We start from the raw sequence: 23,113 nt of genomic DNA on the forward strand, positions 1-23,113 counted from the left end.
TTTATCCTGTGCTCCCTTTTGCTTTCCTGGCGTCTTACTGATGCGGGGGAGGAAGCCTTCAGCCTCAAAATGAAGCCATGTTTGGAGGAAGAAATAATATCTTTCATTAGACCAGTCATTCAGTTGGAAAAAGCAGATGAGGCACATGTGGCCTTCAAATTCAAATATAAGAGTCAGAGAAACCTCAAAGAGAAAGTGTACTGACATAAAAATAATAGAATCATAGAATGGTTTGGCTTAGAAGAACCTTAGTGATAATTTAGTTCCAACGTACCTGCTTGGGCAGGGACACTTTCCATTAGACCAGACTGCTCAAAGCCCCATCCATTGTGGCCTTGAATACTTCCTTGAAGAGGCAATCCACAACCTTTCTGGGCAATCCTGGTGAGTTTTTGAGTGGAAGCAGAAAAGAGAGCTCGGAATGGCTGAAGCAGGAGATCATGGCATAGTATTAGCAAGCAGAAGGAAGATAAAGTTGCTTTTGGAGATTATAAAAAAGGAGGTGGATGTGGTTTATATTAGAGAAGAAAGACTTGAAGATCCTCCAGAAATGTAGAGGAAGGTAGAAAGATGCAGAGATTGAGACTTGGAGGAAAACATGGTTCGCTGAGCAATCAGCCTGGGGCAAAGAGCCAGGGGCAGCCTGTGAAGTGAAGGCTGGGGCTGGAGCAGGACCCTGTAAGAGGGGAGGTGCATCAGCTCTGTTGAGAGAGCTGTGTGTGAAAATAAAGAGTGATTGGAGATACAGGACATAGGTATACAAATCAGGCAAGAACAAGTTGCTCAGAAAGAGAGAGGAGGAAAGTCTAGGATCCAGCTGAAAACCTGGGGAGTAGAGCTGGGGTTGAGAAGAGGGAAGAGGCGATGGGATCCCTTCTAACTGAGCCCAAGAGCAAGCCGAAGTTTGCTCTTCTAAAATCTAAAATCTTTGCCCTGGAATTAACCTTCATTGTGCTCAGCAGTATCCCAAAGTCCACAATATCACAGTCACTACAGCCAAGTCTGTCACTAACTGAGATATTACAGAGCAGGTTTTCTTGGTTAGTGAGTAGTAAGTCCAGCTGTGCCTCATTCCTGGCACATCCAACATTTGTGTGAGGAAGCAGTCTTCTACACATTCCTGGAAATTGATTGATGTCAGGTGAGCTGACATCATTTGGGGTCAGTAACATATGCCTACGGTAAGGTCTGCCCTTGGAGATAACCTCTGTGATTTTGACCCTGAGGCATTCAACAGGGTCAACTTTACTGTATGACTGTGGCATAGATATGGAGCATTAAACCAATGTTGCTTAATTAGCATAAGGAAGAAGGAGCCTCCAATAAAAAAAGAGACCTGGTAGTCAGCTGTTTGAAGCCTCTACGTGCACTTTTGAATATCTTGGAGATGGCTCCATCCCTTTAATTTTTAAGAAGTCATTTGGTAATTTCTATTCCAGCACTTGCAATAGAAGTCTTACTATGTTGTACAGGAGAGACACAGGCCTGGAAAACTTGTAAATTATTCCCGGATGTTTTGAACAGATTTGAGATGGCAAAAAAAGTTTATATGGTTTGGTTATAAAGCTTCTCTGGTGAAAGCTAAGATAGGCTGTATTACAAATCTTTATGGATGTCAAACCTCAAAATCTTAACGTTTTCTAAATTCACCCAAGTGTAATTTTAAGTTAGGCCATCAGACTTGTTTTGAGTGAGAGAAAAAATAGACATAAATGAGTCTGAGTGCTTAAGTGAGACAGAGATTATAAGGCTGAAAGTGTTTCTTTAATTTTAATGGACATGAGATTTATGTACTAGGCAAACTACAGTATAATAGAATTTTCATGAATTTGTCTTCTTAAAAAGTTCTCTTTTTTCTCCATTTGTCTGCAGAAGTGTGAAAGTCTATTAATAATAAATAGTATTATAGTGAATATTTTTTTTTCGAGTTTTGAACCATTGAACCAAATGAAACTTTTTCATGATAAATCAAGTGCAGAAGAAAAGATACTGCCTGTGTCGTATTTCAAGTTGCCAGGTCCCAGAGCCTCATCTCTGCTGTAATGGTGTGAACAGCAGGTAGCCTAGGGAAGGGAAACAAAACATAGAGAGACTAATTTGTCTCAGCATGTAAATTTGGGATTGACTTAAATGGATCCTTCAAAATCTGCCTTCTTCAACCCTCCAGGGAATTTAATATTTTTGGAAGGTACCCTCTTAGTAAAAAGAAGCCTCTAAATGTTTGATATCAGACCCAGAATATGGACTGAAAATTCCTCATTTTCTCATCTTTGCTTTGACTCCGAGAAGAACATCCATTACATTTTTGCAGCCAACAGAAACATTTTTCCTGTTTCAGCGTATAGATTTATAGCAATGTTTAATGAATGAGTGGTAGTGGTTTGCTTATCAGGCTGTGTAACTGTGCAGCTCTTTTCAATAACACAAGATCAAAGTGAGCCTTGCTGGTGCCTTTTTAAAAAATAATTCCTAGAATATAAATGCCAAGTCTGATTAAAAAATTCAGCACAGCTGGCTGTAAAACCTAAAACATTGCTGGGATAGTTACAGCTCTGAAAGATCACAAGTAAAACAAGCTTGATAGATTCAAGTGGATGGGAAAAGGAAGCTTCTGGAGGCAGGAAAATTGCTTTTCAGGCAGTTCTGCTGAGTCTTCAGGAGTGAAAAACAGGCGGTGGGATGAATGTTGTGTGTCAATGTGATACGTCTGACTTAGTCACTCAATGGGACAACAAAGTCAGAAGATTTTGATTTCCCTATTTGGAAATCTCACTGGTGCATCATTTTCTTGGACATAAGGCAGCCACGGGTGGACTACAACAGAATGTTTTGGGCAGCAAATCAGCCCTGTCCCAGGGATCCTCACTGCATGAATTGTGACTCCACCAATTAAACATCGTCACATCTGGCTCGTGTCAGAAATAGTTTGGCCAGCAGGACTAGGGAGGTGATCATCCTCCTGTTCTCAGTGCTGGTGAGGCCGCACCTCGAGTACCGTGTTTAGTTTATGTAGTAGGCAAACTACAGTATAATAGAATTATACTCACTACAAGAAGGACATTGAGGTGCTGGAGTGTGTCCAAAGAAGGGCAATGAAGCTGGTGAAGGTCTGGAACACAAGTCTTATGAGGAGTGTCTGAGGGAACTGGTGTTGTTTAGCCTGGAGAAAGGGAGGCTGAGGGGAGACCTAATGGCTCTCTACAACTACCTGAAAGGAGGTTGTAGGAGGTGGGGGTTGGTCTCAAGTAACAAGTAATAGGACAAGAGGAAATCGTCTCAGGTTGAGCCAGGGGAGGTTTAGACTGGATATTAGGAAAAAATTATTCACCAAAAGGTTGTCAGGCACTGGAACAGGATGCCCTGTGGTGGAGTTGCCATCCCTGGAGGCATTAAGAAAACCTGCAGATGTTGGGCTTAGGGACATGGTTTAGTGGTGGACTTGGCAATGCTTGGTTAATTATGTGACTTGATGATATCAGAGGTATTTTCTAACCTAAATGATTCAATGATTCTATGATATTTCCAGTTGCTCAGCAGAGGCAAGGTTTTCTATGCTGAGCAGGAGAATGTGTCCACCTTAGAACAGGTTTGTGAATCATTGGGAAGATAAATGTCACTTAAATACAATTAAAATACAGCATAATTTGTGACTCTGGATTTCTTTATGATCTGCTTTAAACTGTAGATGTGCCAAAGATTTGTTAAGTCAGCTGTGTATCTGAGTTAAACTAGTGTCAGACTGCTGATGTACCTGAGAGCTGGGTTAGAGTGACTTAACTGTGAACCTGGATTTCTGAAAAGTGGCATTCATGGCCTTTGTATTTGTGCTCCAGCTGGTAATGAGAGACAATTGCTTTGTAAAACTATGACAAATGGGAAAAGAATGAGCAAGCAAGAGAACATTTGTATTCCCACTACTACATACAGATGGTAGCCAGTCTGAGCTGTAAATTCTCCTGTACTGTAAATCTATGCGTAGCACATTACTTATAGGGTGTTCTTAAACAGTATATCAATAACAGTGTACTGATGTATGGCTTTTTAATTCAAATATGACTATGCATAGAACCATAGCAGCAGAATGTTAATGGTTAAGCTGAATGTGAAATAATGATAGCAGGAGAGAGTACAAATGAGGAGGAACTGTACGTGTGATTTGAAAATAGAAGACTTGTCTTTCACAGAATGAAAACTGAAATATTGGCCAGAACTCTACAAACTGTGGATTTATGTTTGAGAAATTATAAGGGCTACAGTTTCTCAACTGAGATGTTAAGGTTGGAATGATAAATCTTTATGTATGCATTTAAAAACAGCTTAATACTGACTTACTCTGCCTTACCCCCCCAAAAGAGGGTGAGTTACAGAATTCTAGACATGATATTGGTCTCTTTTTTTTTAGTGTCTGATACTTCGTGTATCATATTTTGCTTCTCTTTTGAAGATTTATTTGAAGTGCTGTGTCTTTAACGATTCCTTAATCTTTAGAGAGTGATAATGTGAGATGTTAGGATTTTTGAGTGTTGAAGCAAACTGGTAGTATATTAGCCTTGAATTTGGATCTCAAATGTCAGTAGTTTGGTTAGTATCTACTGATGGTATTTGATTTCTTATTCAGTATACCTAGATGGAATGCACTGAAAATGCATCACACCATAAAAATGTATGTGCCTTTTCCAGGGTTTGTTTTGTTTTGTTTTGAGTTTTTTTTTGTTTCTTTACTTGCTCTTTGTTGGTTTGTTTGCTTGTTTGTGTTTTTGGTTGTTGTTGTTGTTTTTTTTCCCATGAAATGGTACTTTTCTAAGGGGAACTTATAGCTAAGGTAGAATACCAACATTGAGGAATAGAGTAACAAAGAGACTGATGATCTGTTTGGTGAGATATTTGGGTTCGTGAAAAATGAACGTTAGTATTTACATTTCACCCCACAGAACATAAAACAATACAGAGAGGTAAGGTCATCACAAGAGCTCACTCTGAAATCACATTGTGATTTTAGTAGTCTCCTGATAGCCAGATGGAATTAAAGAGAGGGAAAAAATCTATTGTATTAAAACCAGAAATGAGGACAATCTGTCAAATCTAAATCCAGTGACAACTCTCTTTAAAGCTGGAATTGGAATCTAATTCTGTGATTTAATTCCAATGTTGATAAATGTTAGTGTGAAGCATGCCATGTACTTTTCAAATACAGTTTCTTTTTCAGTTTGAGTAACATCCATAGTCATCATAGTTTGACTGAACACCCAAATCCATACATTTTATTGGATTTATTTATTTGTTTGTTTTTAAGATTTTGTTTTTATATAACTAAGCAGCTATAAAAATAAATTAAATTAGCATCACAAGGTAGTTGTGACTGACTGGAAACAGTACTTGATGTTGTCTTTGTTCCTTGTTTGACTGGAGTTTCATTCCTACAGAACTAGAGGGTTTCATAAAGGAACTGAGGGCTTGAATGCTTGGAAGAATAAAAAAAGCTTCCGGAGACTATTACGGTACATATATATGGAAGATTTACAGGAACAAAGATTTTTCTTTCCTGAACCTTGAGAGAAAAAAGAGTCAATATCAGGATTTAATGTTTATGCTGAGAATAGTTAATTTTAGTATAACCGTTTATAACTGTCTTGTTCTAAGAAATAGTGTTAATCAATGAGTCTTAGAATAGTTATAAAGAAAAATGGTAAAATACGGTTTTGTAATCAATGTATCTGACTAAACTTTTGCAGTCAGTGAGATTGCATGCATTTAATGCATAGATTAGCTTACTTATGTGGTCAGATGGTGAGTAGGGGAAAGAAACTCAACCAGGTATTTTTTCAAATACTTTCTATAGTTTTCTGAACTATGAAAAGAAGAGCTTTACACTAACAGATGTGCACATGTGACAATGGAAATAATTTTTAAATCTCCAAAGTATGGAAATTTTTTTGCTTTTTCAAAATGAGTATGATATTAAGAAAAGAACCAAAACAAACAAGCCTTATTCCCTCTGAAGGATTTTGTTATCCACCAGAAAAGTGACTCTGTTTTGAGGGTTCTGTTTCACATGAATGCTGAAACAAAGAACTCATGACTCTGAAAACTCCTCCACTTTTGTTCTTATCGGGAGAAATTAACAGCTGTTCAGTAAACTCTTTTATAATGAAAGCAGACTTTTGGTTTCAATAGCAGGCAAGCCTTCAAAGCTGGTTTAACAAATAAAACACAATCTATTTTCAGTGCCCATCTCCCTATAGTTGCATTTTTAGTCTAAGTGTGATGGGAGAGATTGTAGTTTTTTTTTTAAATTGCTGAAAATTCCAGCAACATGCACATATCAAGTTTCATAATGTGCCTGTGAATATATTAATTTTTTTTTAATTGTCATCTTTTTTCTTTAAAGGCAATTTTGTACCTGCACTAAAGAATATTAAATGTTGTATTTCCAAGGGCTTATTAAATATTCAGTAGTTTTCTTTTTCTGTAGTCAAGTGTGTCAAGGGCAAGCCTTCTAAGTCCCAAAATGAAACTCAAATAAACTAACCAAACCTTAACATCTGCTATTGAATACTCATGTTAGAAAATATATGATACACGGTGGGGGATGTTGAAGGAGGAGGTATTGAGATCCAACCCCTGAACACATTGTATCCAGACAGGATACAGACTCTTTGTGGGAAAATACTGGAATGCTGTGAGAGATTTTATTCAAAACTTAACTATGAAACACAAAATAAGAGTGACTGTGACTACCAACAATTAACTGTGCATTGACCTATTCACTGACTATGATCTGTCCATTTTAGAATACTAAATAATGTGTAGAAAGAGCCTTTCTTAGAGGTGTGAGATGGACAGACAAAGCATATCTTGAATAAAGAGTTAAATGAGTCTGATTTTATTACTATTAATAACAACCCTAAGTGTTAGGGTAAATTTCTAGCTCTGTAGCTGTTTTGTTTGATCCGTGTCAAAGCTGATAAACCTTAGAATGACTGAGGTCAGGCTCCATCACAGGACAATGTCAGGTTGTGCAGCCTCCCATGTGTGGGTTCGTGTTGGAAAGGAAACTCAAGCAGGCAGGCTAGATGTGAGCTGCAACATCTTCTGGCCAGGTGCCTTTTCCTTCTGTGAAATCCAGACATGGCCTACAAGACCATGGGCCATCCAGACAAGGCCTACAAGTCAGGTCATTTGTTGCCATGATTTTTAATGTGATCTTACTTTCTTCAAGGCACTTTAGGAGCTATATGCAAGGTAAAGCACGACAGTGGATGCACAAAAGTTCTGATAATCCACAGTCCTGGAATGGGCTGACATTTTTGAAATGGCTTTAAAGCCTGAGCAACCCCATAGCAACTCAGTTCCACATGGGGCACTGAATTAAAAACAGGAATCATAAAGTTTTCTGCTTCCAACAAGGTATCTGCAGGTACCTGATGCTCACTTTAGATTTATGTGCTTCATCAAAAATCAAATTGTAGATGATTAATTCACTTACTGTGAACATTAGTATGACTCAGCAACACAGCTTGGCTGGTGATCCCATCAACTAGAGAAGGTGGAAGCTGGAATCTGTACCAACATTGTCTGAAATGTGATGCTGACACACTAACAAAATGGGGCACTGCCTTCAAAACATGAGCAGAGGAAATCAGTAGTCTACTGAGAGCTTTAACTACTTAATGAGGAATGTTCTGCATGCTATAGATTACATATTAAATATTTTCATAAATTTTAACTGCTTTTTTCTGGGAAAGATGAACTGAACTTTTTATTAATTCAATTTTTATTCACTTCAATTTTGAAAAAGGCTGGTTTGGTGGCCCTGCAGTGTCTGTACAACCATCCTCTCACTTAGAAAAGTGTTGACTCTCAAGGGGAAAAAAGAAAACTGTAGTAAAGAAAGATTATTTTTATCTCATGCATTGAAATGAAACAAACAAGAAACAACTACTTTTAAAAAACCCACATAACTTCAAGACATGAGAAAAGGATCCTGATTATTTGGATCATATTTGAAAATTTTTCTCCAACTTTTTTCCCAAAATGTTTCAAGTCATATGCTTGAACCGCAATATTCGGTTTAGAAAAGAGGGTTGATGAAGGTTTTCTACTGCACACCAAGGCTGGATTTGTCTTGCAACCAGTCAAAAGTTTTCAGAACTTCTCACAGTAAGAGGCTGCTGTTGATTCAAACAAAAAATTGTCTTTTTCTGTGAGATTTCTGAAACAATGATCAGGCTGTCTCCTTTTGGATTTGCATGCATGGTACCCCAATTATTGGGGAAATAAGCAGGACTGAGGAAGAGAACTTGGTTTGTCCCATCCATGAGAGAATCTGGGAGTTTGGATCTGCACTGATTTTGTCTGAAATGTGGTCCTTGCGCACATAAACAAAAATGAATGTGTTTTTAGAAGGTCATTGACTTCAAATGAGAGAAGATGGAATTATGATGAAGCAGAGGGACAGCATATGATTTAATTGTATTTCTATCATTTTTGACAAAATGTCCCTTCTTGCATTGGCCATTGCATTTTCTTCTTGCGTGTTCTCTGAACTCTCTACCTGTTGCAATAACATCTTATGTGTAAGTTTTCCTTGTGCCAGGTGCTGTGCAAACTCTGTCCAGAATGCCCTGATCCAAGAAGTTGACAGTTTAAAACAAAATACAACAAGAGATAAAAGGAATGTGTGTCTTTGCCCTAAATTAGTGAATCATATGCTATTGTGTGTGTGGCAAATGTTATGCCTGATTGTTTTACATTGCTATGAATGAAAATTGAGGGATTATCACAGAATCACAGAATCACCAAGGCTGGAAAAGACCTTTGAGATCATCAAGTCCAGCCTATGACCTAACACCACCACATCAGCTGGTTCATTTACCTTTGAAACTTAACCATAGACCTATAACGGTAGACCCTTACCCTAAACCCTTAACCCTAGAGACCCTGCTCTCCAGTCTTATGTTCCTTCTCAGGAGGTTGAACACTGAGGGCAGCTGGACTGACTAATAAAGATGGAGGCGAAGAAGGCATTAAGTATTTCAGCCTTTTCTTCATCCTTGGTTGCCATGTTCCCCCTCTCATCCAACAAGGAATGGAGATTCTCCTTGGGTTGCCCGCCCTTCCTTCCAGAGGTGGTAAACTCTCTTTTTCTCCCTGAGTCCCAGCAAAAGCTCCCTGTTCAAGCAGGCTGGTCTTCTTCCCCGACAGGTTGTTTTACGGCACATGGGGACAGCCTGCTCCTGCACTTTTAAAACTTCTTTCTGGAAGAGCATCCAGCCTTCCTGGACCCCTTTGCCCCTCAGAAGTGACTCCCATGTGTCCTTCTTTACCAGTGTTCTTATAAAAATATCTATCACCAGTTTAATAGTTTTCTTCTTGTCATGCGTGTTCTGACCTCAAAGATGATTGCCTTTAGGATAACAGAGTAGGATATTCAGAGGATTTTGGAAAAGACTTAGTGTTGTTTTCCTTTAAGGATTATAAAGTGCCATTGAATGTAGGTACACAGTTAAAAGTTTCAAGCTGCTTTGCCAAGTGGCGAGTACCAAGTGCACTGTGGCCTTCCACAGTGTCAATGTTGAGCAAAACAGTAATAAATAGCTTGTCAGGCAGTTCTACCTGTAGGTAGTCACTTGGCATGAGGCTATTTTTTTTTTTAAAAAAAAAAAAAAAAAAAGATCTGAACCAGAACGGACTGTCTTTCTGAAATATAGCACAGAAACAGCAGATAATTATTTACATACTATTAGATTCAGTGCACTGTTGAATGCACATTTAATCCTCATTGTATTTGAGTTGTTGGCAAATTTTAGTTTGGCTAGGTTGAGTGTAATTTTCTGTTCTTTTCAGACAAAAAAATGTTCACAGTTGCCTGAGATCACCAAAGTATCACTGTCAGAGAGGTTACCCAATATTTTATCTCCTAAAATTTCCCACCCAGATTGAAAACTTCAGGGCTGAATTAGCTTCAGTTATCCTCAATCTCCACAGATTTTTTTTAATTATTATTTTTTCCATCCTCCACTGTGTAGAAACATGCTGCAGGATGCTCTAGGAGCATTTTGACGGTCATTTCTAGCCCACTAGTGGCTTTAGGGTCTGATAAATTCTCTATCCATGTTATTGAAAGGTTTTGCAAAGGTCTGCTGAGGTTAACTCACTTAGGTAATATAAATCTGGTTTTATTTGCTGACTCTATTGTCTCATAAAAGACTGAGGTTATTTTGTGTATGTTGGTGTCAGATGCCAGCAATAAATGAGCTATGAACATGCAACAATTTTGTGATTAATGCAAGGCAGAAAACACTGGTAAAAGTCATCCAGACAGTGTGAGATTGTTTTGCTTAGCTCATGACTTAGAGTTCAGACTGGATGATAAGTGTTCAGTTCAGTCCCTGAGTCAGTGCTTTCTGAAAGAGAAGAGATTTAGAGCTTTTATAATTGAGGGGCTTGGTTTAATAACTTTGTTTCACTGATTGAGGAAAGGAAGCCATAAACAAGCTGCAAATCTCTGATATGGGTTTTTTTGATAGACAGATATATCTTTGGAGTCTGAATATAATACATTTGCCAGGCCTGAGTTGCAAATTTAAACTTGTTTCTCAGAATAAATACAATTCTCTCTACCAGTTGAAGAGACAACATTTTACTGTCTATCTGATATTCCACGTTGGAAAAATGCAGCCATTCAGTTTTGTACCAGTTGAAATTGACTGCTGTGGCATATAATAATAAATTGGTGTGCTAATATTACATCTGGTGATTGATACCCAAAGTACACAAAATCAGTTTTGCAGCAATGTTGCAGCCTGGGTTAAAATGACAGAACGGAGGCATTCTTGCTTATGGCTACTCTTCTGTCTCCTTCATAACTAGATTTTTACTATGAGATTGAAGATTTTGGTGTGGTAACATACCAGCATCTTGCTGCCATGTTTTCTCTTGCCTGTACTGCTAGGACCTAGACTCAATGCTGCCTTTTCTAGTAGGCTAGTTGTAGAGAACACCTTTGAAAATTGTCAAGTCTTCAGAAAGTTTTTGCCAGGGTACTACTGGCTATAACATTTTTATGAAGCTGAAAATCCAGAATAACAAAAACATAGATAACATATTATAAACCCTGACTCAGGGTGGCATTTAAAGATAACTGCCTATTCCTGTACCAGACACAGCTGTTGGATCACTAATGTGGTGGTAATGTACTGCTACTTGAAAGAAGTTAACCATTGTAGCAAAGGAATATCTGCTGTCAAAACATTTTCATTTGCTGTGTTTTACTGGGTGTAAAAAATTTTATGTCCCCTCTCAGCTCTTTGGCTCAGTTTTATATTTTTAAAATCCTGTCCTGGACATTCTCTTTTCTTCAGTGCTTGACTGTGATAACTAAACTGAAGATACAGGCAGTAAATGTGTTTTAAAATGATCCTCTGTGAGGGCTGTCTCCATGTTATTTAGCTGTATTATATCTCTTCATATGCCTCTATTAGAACTGAATTTATATATTCTTATTTGTTCACTTGTCCTCAATTTTAACTTTGATAGCAGGATTTTGTATCCTAACACATTGGCAAAGCTCTGCCACCACAGTGAGAGAAGTTCTGCTAGGTTTACTCTTGATCCTGACTAAGAATATAAGTGATGGATGACTGCAAACTAAACAAGCTCTGCAACCAACTCTACCTATAATATGGAAGGCATTTTCTATCAGTAAATATCCTGTGTTTGGAAAGAAATGAAAATCCAAAGGAAACATGGTGTTTGGACCCGTTCCCAGGACCCTCTAAGATGCCCTTCAGGCTAGGTGTGAATTCCTGAACCATAATCTCAAGACCATTAGGGTCAACACAGTTTTCCAGTATGTGAGAGGTGGACAACCTTAAAAATTGCTGTGGTTGGTGTGTATATGGGGACTGTTTCAAAGGTACCTTGACAAATGAGTGGGTTTCAGATGATTTAGCACAGATCAGAGAGCTTGTTGCCACTTTCTGAATGAGTTGCAGCCTGTCACGGTGTCCATCACCAAGACTCCTGGTCTGTGTGTGAGAGCTCTTTGCTGCTGTCCTTTGGCCTAGGTACAAAGTTTTATGCATATGGCTTTGTGAATCATTTGGGGATGAATTAGGAAAAGATTTATAATGAACACTGACATCATTAGTGTTAATGTGAAGAGCTGTGTGGTTCTGATGTCTGTTTTCCCTCTTTTTGTTTCAGTTCATCGCCTTTGCCTCTTTGTTCTTCATCCTAGTTTCAATCACAACCTTTTGCCTGGAAACACATGAGGCTTTCAATACTATTATAAACAAAACTGAGCAAGTTGTGAATGGGACAGAAACTGTGCTACAGTATGAAATTGAGACAGATCCTGCCCTGACATATGTGGAAGGGGTCTGCGTGGTGTGGTTTACATTTGAATTTTTAGTACGTGTTATTTTTTCCCCCAACAAACTTGAATTCATCAAAAACCTCTTGAATATAATTGACTTTGTGGCCATACTGCCCTTTTACCTAGAAGTGGGCCTGAGCGGGCTATCCTCCAAAGCTGCTAAAGATGTGCTTGGTTTCCTCAGGGTGGTAAGGTTTGTGAGGATCCTGCGAATCTTCAAGCTCACCCGGCACTTCGTGGGACTCAGGGTGCTGGGTCACACTCTGCGAGCCAGCACCAATGAATTTTTGCTGCTGATAATATTCCTGGCACTTGGTGTTTTGATATTTGCCACCATGATCTACTACGCAGAGCGGGTGGGAGCCCAGCCGAATGACCCATCAGCAAGTGAGCACACACAGTTCAAAAATATCCCTATTGGCTTCTGGTGGGCTGTAGTCACCATGACCACCCTGGGATATGGGGATATGTATCCACGGACTTGGTCAGGCATGCTAGTGGGAGCCCTGTGTGCTCTGGCGGGGGTGCTCACCATAGCCATGCCTGTGCCTGTGATTGTCAACAATTTTGGGATGTACTATTCCCTGGCTATGGCAAAGCAGAAACTGCCAAGGAAGCGGAAGAAGCACATCCCCCCTGCTCCTCAAGCCAGCTCACCTACCTTCTGCAAGACAGACTTGAACATGGGCTGCAATAGCACACAGGGGGACATCTGCCTGGGCAAGGACAACCAGCTGATGGAGCACAACAGATCATCAGGTAGGACCCCACTGGAAATGCATGTCCTCTGAAAACACTTTATAGACCAGTATGCTTGGTAGGGGTCAGAAAGCAGCCAGTCTTTCTGCCAGGAGAAGACATAGCTCCCACCCTTCTCCCCTCCAGTGTTTGCGTGTGTCAGTCTCATAGAGGACAACATAGGTATAGCGATGTTCCCAAACCTCTATGTAGCTGGTCTATACAGTTTTGCTTGCTTTGTTGAGAATGCTTTCCTGCTGATGATATCAACCTTTTCTTTTGCCTGTTGTTTTGTGGCGTCGTATGGATGTTTCTTGTTTTTCTGCATGACTGTGACTATTTGAGCAGCCACCGTGTCCCACCCTGTTGGATTCCATGGTGTTTTGCCTCAGTGTCTGTCTCTTGTGTCAGCTTTGCCTGTGCCACATCGTGGCCTGTTAAGCAAAATCCTACAAAGAAGCAGTCATTTAAAAGGAGCAGGTGCTTTACATCAAAAGCCCAGCACTCAAAGGAAATAAGAAGAAATTATCTTTCTAGCTTTCTTTCCATTTGGCATTCTGCTTCCTTGGCTAGAAGATCCTCCTTTGTCTGTGTTAGATGAGACATTGCATGATATTTACTATTAATTGAATGATAATAGCATAGCTGATGTAAAGTTTGTCAAGAAAAATGCAAATGACAGCCCCTAGTAACATCAGTGTTATTAGTATTGATTTTTATTATTTATATTACTTTATTTATTAGAATTCCAAATTATGGAGAAGGAGTATTTTGTACTGATTGCTGTGAAAATGCATATCAAATGGCTTCTGCCCCTCCAAGCCACTGCCCAAATTCCATCTCTTCAAATTAAAGAGTAAATTTTATCTCTCAGTATCATTAAAACAACTTTTTTAGCAGCAAGGATTTTTTTGTTTGTTTCTTGATTGTATTTATTCTTAAGCCAAGCACAGTCTGATTACAAAGCTCATATACCAGTTATTAGACTGGTTGGAAAGCTGCTAAATAACAGTAAGAAAAAAAACACCCATAACTGGTGTCATTCAGTAATTGAAATTTAGTTTTTAAAAAGAAGAGTCTGGAAAATCTGTCTCTGAACAAAGTCCATCTTTGGTCTGTTGCTCTGTTACTGAATAGTATTTATGTTCAAAGAAGCTTGGTTCCAGCCTCCGAGTGAATGTTCACAGATAAAGTTATCACAGCTTTTTTAACATCCTAAATATATTTCAGAGGATAGAAACCCATGAAAGGACTCACATGGAGGGTGGAATATAGTTAGTTTTACAGTGCTTTGACTGATGCCCACTTTTGAACATCTTTAGAGTGTTACTAAAAACAGCTTTTTCATGCCACCAAGTCCTACTAAAGGTATTCCAGAATGGAGGAGGTTCAGTCTGATCAGAGCAAAGAGACACTTATCTGTGTCTGCAGCTTTATTTATAAGGTATTATAATCCTTGAACTTAAAGATAAAGTGTTAACTCTTGAAGTGTTAACTTCCAGTTGTGCCACCGCTCACATCATGCAATGTAGCTTTATTTCTGGTAGAGAATGCTATTAGAGTCACTAGGAATTCTGTGCAAAACTTCAAGGCTTAATACAGCCCTTTGCATTACCAGAACAGAAAAACACATGCTCAGGTTTAAATGCAAAGGTAAAGCTGAAGTCAACAACATGCCATTGCCTGTTATGTGCTGTACTGAGCAGAGATTTTTTTTCTTGAAGCATGGCTTGAATCTGAACTAGTAGACAGTTTTACAAGAGAGTCTTTTGAGACTGCCAAATCAGGAGAGGTAAGAGTTTTGCTGTTTGACAAAATAAACTACACAGACCAAAGGCAACATTTACTGTTGGGCTCGTACGATAACCAGCAGTGCAAGTGTGATAGGTATAGAAATGAGAACTAAGTACATTATTAATCAGGTTTTAGCACCAAATATTGAAAATTTAACCTTTCTGGGGGAAGGTTTTTCTATAAAATATGCTAAACAATTTATTCTAAGAAAAAATTACTAACATTACCTGGTATTTTTTTAGCAAAATGGATAGCCAAAATAGTAAAAACTTGTTTGAAAGAATCAAGGCTGACTGCTGTATGAAAAGTTAAAGTCCATAATAGACAGCTGAGACTTGATTGATCACTTCTTATTTCATGTTAGTTTAGTAGAACTTTATGAGATTTAAAAGAACAGTAAAGTCAAAAGATCATTTGTTCATGAATGAAAAAAAAAAAATTTTACCATTTTGCACTGATTAATGGTGAATTGCAATTTTGTTTTCTTCTAATGATTTACCTTGTAAGTATTTTTGAGTGATGGGAATATCCAACATTCAGCATAAGCTCTTTGTGATGTCTCATTTCCTCATTCATAATTGTCTGTAAATGGCCATGGTGCTTTAACCAGTGTTATCAGGTGAAGACAGTGCAGGAAGTGAGCAGCCACTCTCACCTGGTGAAAGGCTCCCTCCCATCAGACGCTCTAGTACCAGAGACAAAAACAGAAGAGGGGGAACATGTTTCCTACTGACAACAGGTGATTACACGTGTGCTACTGATGGAGGGATCAGGAAAGGTATGGACTTCTTTCATTAGATCATAAAAAGTTACTCAGCAATGTGCTTGTGAAATGCAAGCTTAGAGTAAAATGTTGTGCACAATGCTCTTAAAGGAAAGACTACTCACAATGTATCTTTTTTCTTTATTCCTAGACATTCTTTTCTTGTTTTACTTTTAGAAACACTCATCTCCTTTAGTCTTCACAAAATGTGCTTGATGTTGGACCCTCATTTCACTTGTATCTTCATTTGTTTGTTACCTTTAATGGAAAAGCCTGCAGTTAAGACCACGGTCATCCAACCACCCATGACTCAATACCATTTGTCATTCTAAAACACAAATTAATTATTTAATAACTTTGGTCTGCACTTAATAGCTTAGTAGAAATTATAGCTGAATAAATTACACTTAAAAGGTTGAAAAGTCAGAAGTAAGCAACATATTTTTTTCTGAACACAACAAAACATATCATACAAGATGCTGATTAGTTTTCTTTCAAATAAAAGTGTGATTTTATAATGCCACAAAATGCTTCCTCTTTGTAGCACATCTCTAATGCTAAAAGGTGACTGTCTACCCCAATCAGAATTTGGCTACAGTTGGTAGTTTGATCTTGCAAAGTGCTAAAAATGCCTTTCTAGTTATTCAGCCTCTTCAAATCTGATTACTCACTGCTCAATAGGACTGGGTTCCTCAGGCAGAGTTTGCAAAAAGCTTCTGTTGTTAGATCTGTCACCCAGGCGACTGATGGTAGGGCTGTCCCATCAGGCGACAGCTGGCTGTGGCTGGAAACCTAAGCTCAGTGCATAGACCTACAACCAGCAATGCCAGTGGTAGTCTTGCCATTTATGTATATAAGAATTGCTTTGGTTTCTGGGTAAAGTGTATCATTCCAAGTTTTCACGTTCCTGAGTGCTGATGTTCACCTCAGAGTTCATCTGCAGTAGACGTGTGGCAATGGACAAACATTTTTGGATGAGATTTTTCTGCTCCTTTTTGGTTTGGTTTGGTTTTTTCTTCTTCTTTTTTTTTTTTCTTTTTTTTTTTTTTTCTTTTTTTAACTTGCTTTGTGTACAGCAAACATGGCTGTCCCAGCCAGCTGTAGACACTAAAGGACTTCTCTTGTGATTTTCTGCAAATGGTTTTTACATTTCAAAAACATGAGCTCAGTAAGTTGAACCTGTGAAAGCAGATATGCAACCAGAGTTCCACGTGTATGGTCTTTCTAAAGAGTATGATTATTTCTATGCTCTCATGTTTTATGTTCTCCTATATATAATGTTTAGATTAAATGGGACTTCATTGCAAACATGTTTTTGCACAGATTTAGGGTGCTTTCCACCAAGTGTGTATTTCTCACTATATTCTCAGCAAGTAGGATTATTTACAATATTTCTAATGCTAAGGATCCAATATTTTGAGGATGTCAGGAACACCTAAATAAGGCAGATCGCCATGGCATCACTTCTTTTAGAAATGTTAGCATAAACATTTGAGTGCTGTTCACTTGTCAGTAACCGTAGTTAGAAAAGATCAGAAAGAACAAAATAAGTTATCCATTAACCACTACAGACATGTTCATAAACAATAAAACAATTTATTCTGAGACTATGTGAACATTTTCATTTTAAAATCTAGATTCAAGAGAAAATTGCTCCATAGTTTTTGGTAGAAAAATGAGACTTGGATTCAGAACTGTCAGTTTCTCAATGAGAAATGTGTTCTTTCACATGGCTCTGATGGAAGCTGTAGTCTAGGCTAAAATGTTTTAGCCACTGACTTTAAAGTTTATTTTCTAAAGAGTAGCGAAGTTAGCTCACAAGCAAAAAACATCTTCAAGTTTGAATATTTGAATTTAATTCATACACCATGTCTATTACTATATAATTTTATTTTTTCCCTTTCTTTCTTTTGGTACATCCTTCTTGTTTGGTTCATTCCTTGGTTGGTTCTTGGTTGTGTTCAATGATCATTTATTCTGAGCTTTTTTGCAGTAGCACCTTATCTCCATCTCTAAGATGATATTCATTTAGAGCTGATCCAAGCTCCACTGAAATACCTGGAAAGCACCAGTTTTGGATCATGTCTCTCCATTAATCTTGTATCTCTGGTTTTAATTTTTTAGGAGTCTCTGTTTTCTTTATCACCTTTACCATCTTTCTCTATCAGTTCTTTGTTGTCATCATTGGAAAAGTAGCAGGAAAAGTATTTTTAGAAGAGTTTACTTGTTTCTGTGTAAATAAAAAAAAGCTACTTGATTATTTTGATATTTTTTTTCCTAAGGTTTACGTTTACAGGGGAGGTTAAATACATACACTAGCATTGTGCTTCCTTTTTATTCCCCTTTCAAACAAGGTTCTTTCTAATCTGTGCAAATACTGGTAGAAATTCAGAAACTGGAGGCTGTTTTTAAAATGTATCAGAAGCATCACAGTCTAGTCTGCCCCTGCAATCTGGAGGTAACATTGTACAAAGTTTTAGCAGACATGAACTTCTGAATTTGTTTTAAGTGTAGTTTTACCGTATGCAATTCTCAATAGGTAAGAAAGATCTTAATTGTTGTTAGGGAACAACCTAAGATACGATTTTTTTACGATGATGCTAACAACTGTCAGCTGTTATCTGGAAATCTGGAATTTAACCCAGTAACTGTTTCTATAAGAAAAAAAATGTCTGGTGACATCCTGTGTAATGTTTAGCTGTATTGTCGTTGACGTTTTACAGTTTCTTTGGGGAAAATCTTAGTATTTCCCTCTAAGCAATTTATACCTGAATGTCTTAGCCCGACAGATTCTTAGGCACAAACTTGTCTTCAAGGAAATAGATAATGCCACTGAAATCAATAGGACTTCCCATGCTTGCAGTGAGGCATGTGTCTGTGTACATCAGGAGCAAGATCCTGTCCAGCTTCATCTTCATTATATTACCTTTCTGATATCTCTCTCCAGACTGATGGGCTGATCCTTGTCTTCATAAGTGGGCTTATTCAGGTGCCGTTAAAAATACTTGAGTTTGAAGACAGGGATACAGTGAATAGCAGTGCTTTTCTGTCATTTTACAGAGGAGTTGTAATCTGAAAACAATCTGTATGTAGCAAAAAGCATGTAGCTGGAGCTCACAGGGAATGTGAACAGAGATGTCTGCAAGTGCAATGTTCCCTCCAAATTGTGAAGCATTATGTGGTTGCCTCATTTAATAATTCATTATTTACTACTTGCTAATGTGGATTAATACAATTTATTTTATTTGAGTCAGCTGGAGAAGGAGCACAAATGTGGTGTTTTAAATTTTCCAATCAGGAAGCATTTGCAAATATGGCAAAGTCTGCTGTCTTATTATACTTTAATATTAGACACAAAGTCTTAGGGTTAATGTTTCTGAAGATGGAGCTTCTTTCCCATATTATAATTCAGTCCTCTGCAGAAGTGATTTAACCATACTGTATGCAATTTATCTGGTTTTCTTTTTATTTATTTACAGAAAAATAATCCTTTATTAGGAGCTGAGTTTAGCAGAGATTATATATTTCTAACAGTTTCTATAGTCTGTCTTAATTGTTTTTTGATTACGCTTGGCCAGATAGCTCACCCAGTAACCCTGTTGGGATCTTTTATCTTGCACTCAATGCAACCCTGCTGAAGAGAGGCATTGAGTGCAGGATGGGACATGGAAGAGCAGTTCAGACCTCTGTGTCTGTTTAATTTTATGGTGAAGACTAACTGCATTAATTTGTAAATAATTTTATTTATTTATATCTTTTGCTAGCAGTGTCTCAGCATTGAGTTCTTTCACAGGCAGATTCCCTCTGAGTCCCAGATAGCTCCTTGGATTACATTACATTGTATTGTTTGTCTTTGTCTATTTTTTGGCTGAATTCAACTGATGTCTGTGCATTTTCTCATACAAGGCTATGAAAAATCTCGAAGCTTAAACAACATAGCTGGCTTGACAGGCAATGCTCTGCGACTGTCTCCAGTAACATCACCCTACAGCTCACCTTGTCCTCTAAGGCGCTCTCGGTCTCCCATCCCTTCCATCTTGTAAACCAGATGGCATCAATCGGCTACATAGTATTAATTCAAATACTGTTTACCACATACTGGAAATAAATGTAGCATTAACCATAGGCTCCACAAATATGGTAAAACTGCATGATCTGCCAGTAGCAAGAAATGCCATTTGGGTAGCTGAAGATTTTTATCTTGGCTTCGAAAGATTACCTAAGGTAGCGCTTCTCCTTTCATCTACTATATTGTCCTACTTCCCTGTGGCAATAAAAAGACAGTTAGTGGATGCCGTTGGCCAGTATATTCAATAAATAAGCATATTTTCAGGGAGATTTACTTAAAATACTGTGCTTCCAACTAGTTATCAGTCACTCCATTGAACCTTCATTTCTCGTGACTCTAATCCATTCTGAAGATGTCTGGAATCGTGTCTTGGTTGCACACAATGTGACTTGAGTCTGCTCATTTGCATGGACCATCCTGTCTCCATCACCTGACAAGCAGTGTTGCCAATCGTGGGGACCACAGAGGGCTCTGGATGTGTGTTCTCACGTTGTACCATCCTGCTGAAATGAAAGCACTGATAAACTGGTCTGCATGTGGGATTGTTTTTCTTTGTTTAACCTTTTTTCCTTTATTTTTTTTTTTAATGATCTACTTGTTTATAAATGGCTTTATTTTGTGATAACTTACTTCGGTACTGGATTGCTGTATCAGAGTTCTGAATGTCTCCGGTTGTTTGCACACAGATAACTGCAAAGAGGTTGTCATTACTGGTTACACGCAAGCAGAAGCCAGATCTCTTTCTTAATGGCTTGGGGAAGGCACAAAACATGCAAGAAAGGTAAATGCCATCCAGACTTGCAATTCTAAGCTAGCAAGTGCTGCTTGGTACTGTAGTAATTTCTCTACTCTAGGGTTCTTCAACATTTTCAGAGGCTGAGTACCAAGTAAAATTGAGAAGATTACTGGGGGCTTTTTTGTATCACTGTAAGAGAGTAGTAATTCTCAAGTTGGGTTTTCGACCAGCCTTATACCTCTGACTCATAAGCTTCAAAAATTACATTCAGTCAATGTTTTTTGAGGTGCTTTGTCCTATATGTTGTTTGTCTGTCTGTTTTGCAACCTGTCTACTGTATTCTCCATCTGTCTCCATAAAGCACAGAAATACTGTTAAAATGCCCCCTCTTTTAAGGTTAAATAAGGACATTTTTCTCCTTTTTTTTTTTCTTTTTCTTTTTCTTTTTTTTTTCATATGGGCTGCACTTACATGTATAGATACATATATATACATCTTTTTCAAGTGCAAGTTAGTATTGTCTAGACTAACTCATATGAGCACTGAAGATTTTTCAAGTGGGATTTAGTAGTGGCTTTATGGTATGGACTGGTTGCTTGTTGCATCAGTCTCTTTCCTGGCAACCAGCATTCATTACAGTTTTGAAACTGTAACTCCTCTAGTGGCTTCTTCATTCAATATTAACCTCTTTTTGTGCAACAGGACAAATGCAATGGCAGATTTGATGTCATGGGCTGGTGAGGAAAAATTACCCTTAGCTGTAGAGTTTTAGAACTTCATGGGCAAGACCATAACAACACAAATCTTAAAGAGATCCTTGACATTGTTAATAATCCCCTATTGTAATGTTTTATTTTTTGTTAGGAAAAGAAATATAACTTCTTGTTGACCATGTAACATGTTCTTCTGTATATACCCTAGCCCAACAGCATGACCTGCATGTCAGAATTCTTGTACAATAATGTATTTCTCAAAGTATACATTTCTGATATTTAGAGTTGTACATTGATTTAGTTTTGGTAAAATATTGTCAATAGACAGATAATTGCAAACAGCTTTTAGCAAAGGAATTAATATAATATCTGGTGCTGCTGTTATATTAACTACAGTGTTGTACAGAATTTATCATGGATTTTTGACTGCTGAAAAAGGGACAATGGAATTTAGCCATACCAAGGACTGTACTGGAAAGAGACTACTGCTGCTGAATGGGCCCTGATAAACAACTCATGCCTTGAGGAGGTCGCTGAGATTTACATGGGAAGTAGAGCTTGTTAAAGAAGATTAACAACTGCTTGTAATTACTGCTGCCAGAGGAAGGGGTGACTAGTCACTGTTTATGAGTCAGCTGTAAATAAAATGTGTGCATGGAATATCAGTTTTTATCTATATCAAGGAAAGCTGAATTTAAGTCATCATTGCTAAGACTCCATGCAAAGATCCACACCCCTGTGTGTATTATTCCTGGTTCCTGCAGTAAATTGTGCTGTGGATCATACAAAGACACACACTTAATAACGATAGTGATGTAAATGACATCTGTCTTGACTTCTGTTATAATAATTATATATTTTGCAAAGGTCACAAATATGAACAGAGTAGGTTTGCATAAGTCCTTGCTTTCTCAGTTTGCCATGACCTCTATTTGTATGAATTCTACTGTACATGCCAAGTCTTAAGTTTACTTTTCACTTTGATAACAGAAATGTAACTGCAAACAAACATCACTAACTTTATTCACAGCACAGAGTCTTCTTTCATTGTTACCTCAAATTATAAGTATTAAGAGAAATAAAATTCTGGCAGCAAGACTATTTTGTTTATTTTTTTTTTAAATTCAGTGTTGCAAACCCAACATCAATAAATATAAAAGTTGTATTAAAATTATATCCTACAAATGTATATTTTACATAAAAGAGATATTCTTTGATCAGTTACTTTCTGTGATTTTTGTGGTAAATGGATCTAGTCTATTCTATGTTTATGAGGCATTGTGGTGCTACGATGTGGTAATTATGTTCTCTCCATCCTATTCAGTGGGAAATTCTCCAGAATCTGTTTTGTCACCCTGGTGTCCCTATTGTAGGGACCTGTCCCAGTTGTGAAACTCTGTATTGTGGAACTTCTGTGAACATGTCAAGGTGCATGCACAACCCTGGTGGAAACCAGTGGAAATGTAATACCTGAATTGGAGAATAAAAGGCAAAAGACCTGGGGAGGAACTTGGAACATATATTCTCAAGTGGCTCATGCGCTTTCTTTAGCTGTATCGGTCCCCTGCCTGCCACTGGGCATCCCAGTTCTCAGACCAGTTTCCTGGGGTGCATGAGGAGCTAATTCAAAGACTAGCATGAGCTGTCTTCTAAAACAATTTAAAATCTTCCTTCTTGTTAATGACCCCATGCCTCATGCAGAAATTGGGCCATATATTATGAGACTCAAGGTAGTTTTATTGCATCCTGGTGTGAAGTTAACCTAAAAAGGTGGTGATAAATGGTTCTTAAACTCCTAATCCAATATTGAATTTTGAGCAACCAGCAAAATCCCCAAATACAGGAGTGGAGTCTCTGAGAGGGATAAGAGGACTAGTGGAGCTGTGCACATGACCTGAGAGGCTGTTACCATAGTATTTTG

At 38.0% G+C, this 23,113-nt stretch overlaps 1 protein-coding gene across 5 annotated transcripts in view; it reads left to right on the forward strand.

The window, feature by feature from the left end:
* Positions 1–22,712, forward strand: part of KCNC2 (potassium voltage-gated channel subfamily C member 2) — a 102,238-nt gene extending 79,526 nt beyond the window's left edge. The window contains exons 2-4 of one of the 5 annotated variants that reach the window (XM_051607975.1): positions 12,208–13,138; positions 15,522–15,689; positions 19,581–20,472. In XM_051607975.1, coding sequence (XP_051463935.1) covers positions 12,208–13,138; positions 15,522–15,689; positions 19,581–19,717 — 1,236 coding nt within the window. In that variant the 3' untranslated portion in view covers positions 19,718–20,472. Of the gene's footprint in view, positions 1–12,207; positions 13,139–15,521; positions 15,690–19,580; positions 20,525–21,588 lie in introns of those variants that run through there. The other 4 variants (XM_051607977.1, XM_051607976.1, XM_051607979.1 and 1 more) reach the window with 4 other exon arrangements.
* The last annotated feature ends 401 nt before the right edge of the window (positions 22,713–23,113 follow it).

Source organism: Apus apus, chromosome 1 (assembly GCF_020740795.1).
Source record: "Apus apus isolate bApuApu2 chromosome 1, bApuApu2.pri.cur, whole genome shotgun sequence".
Lineage (NCBI taxonomy): Eukaryota > Metazoa > Chordata > Aves > Apodiformes > Apodidae > Apus > Apus apus.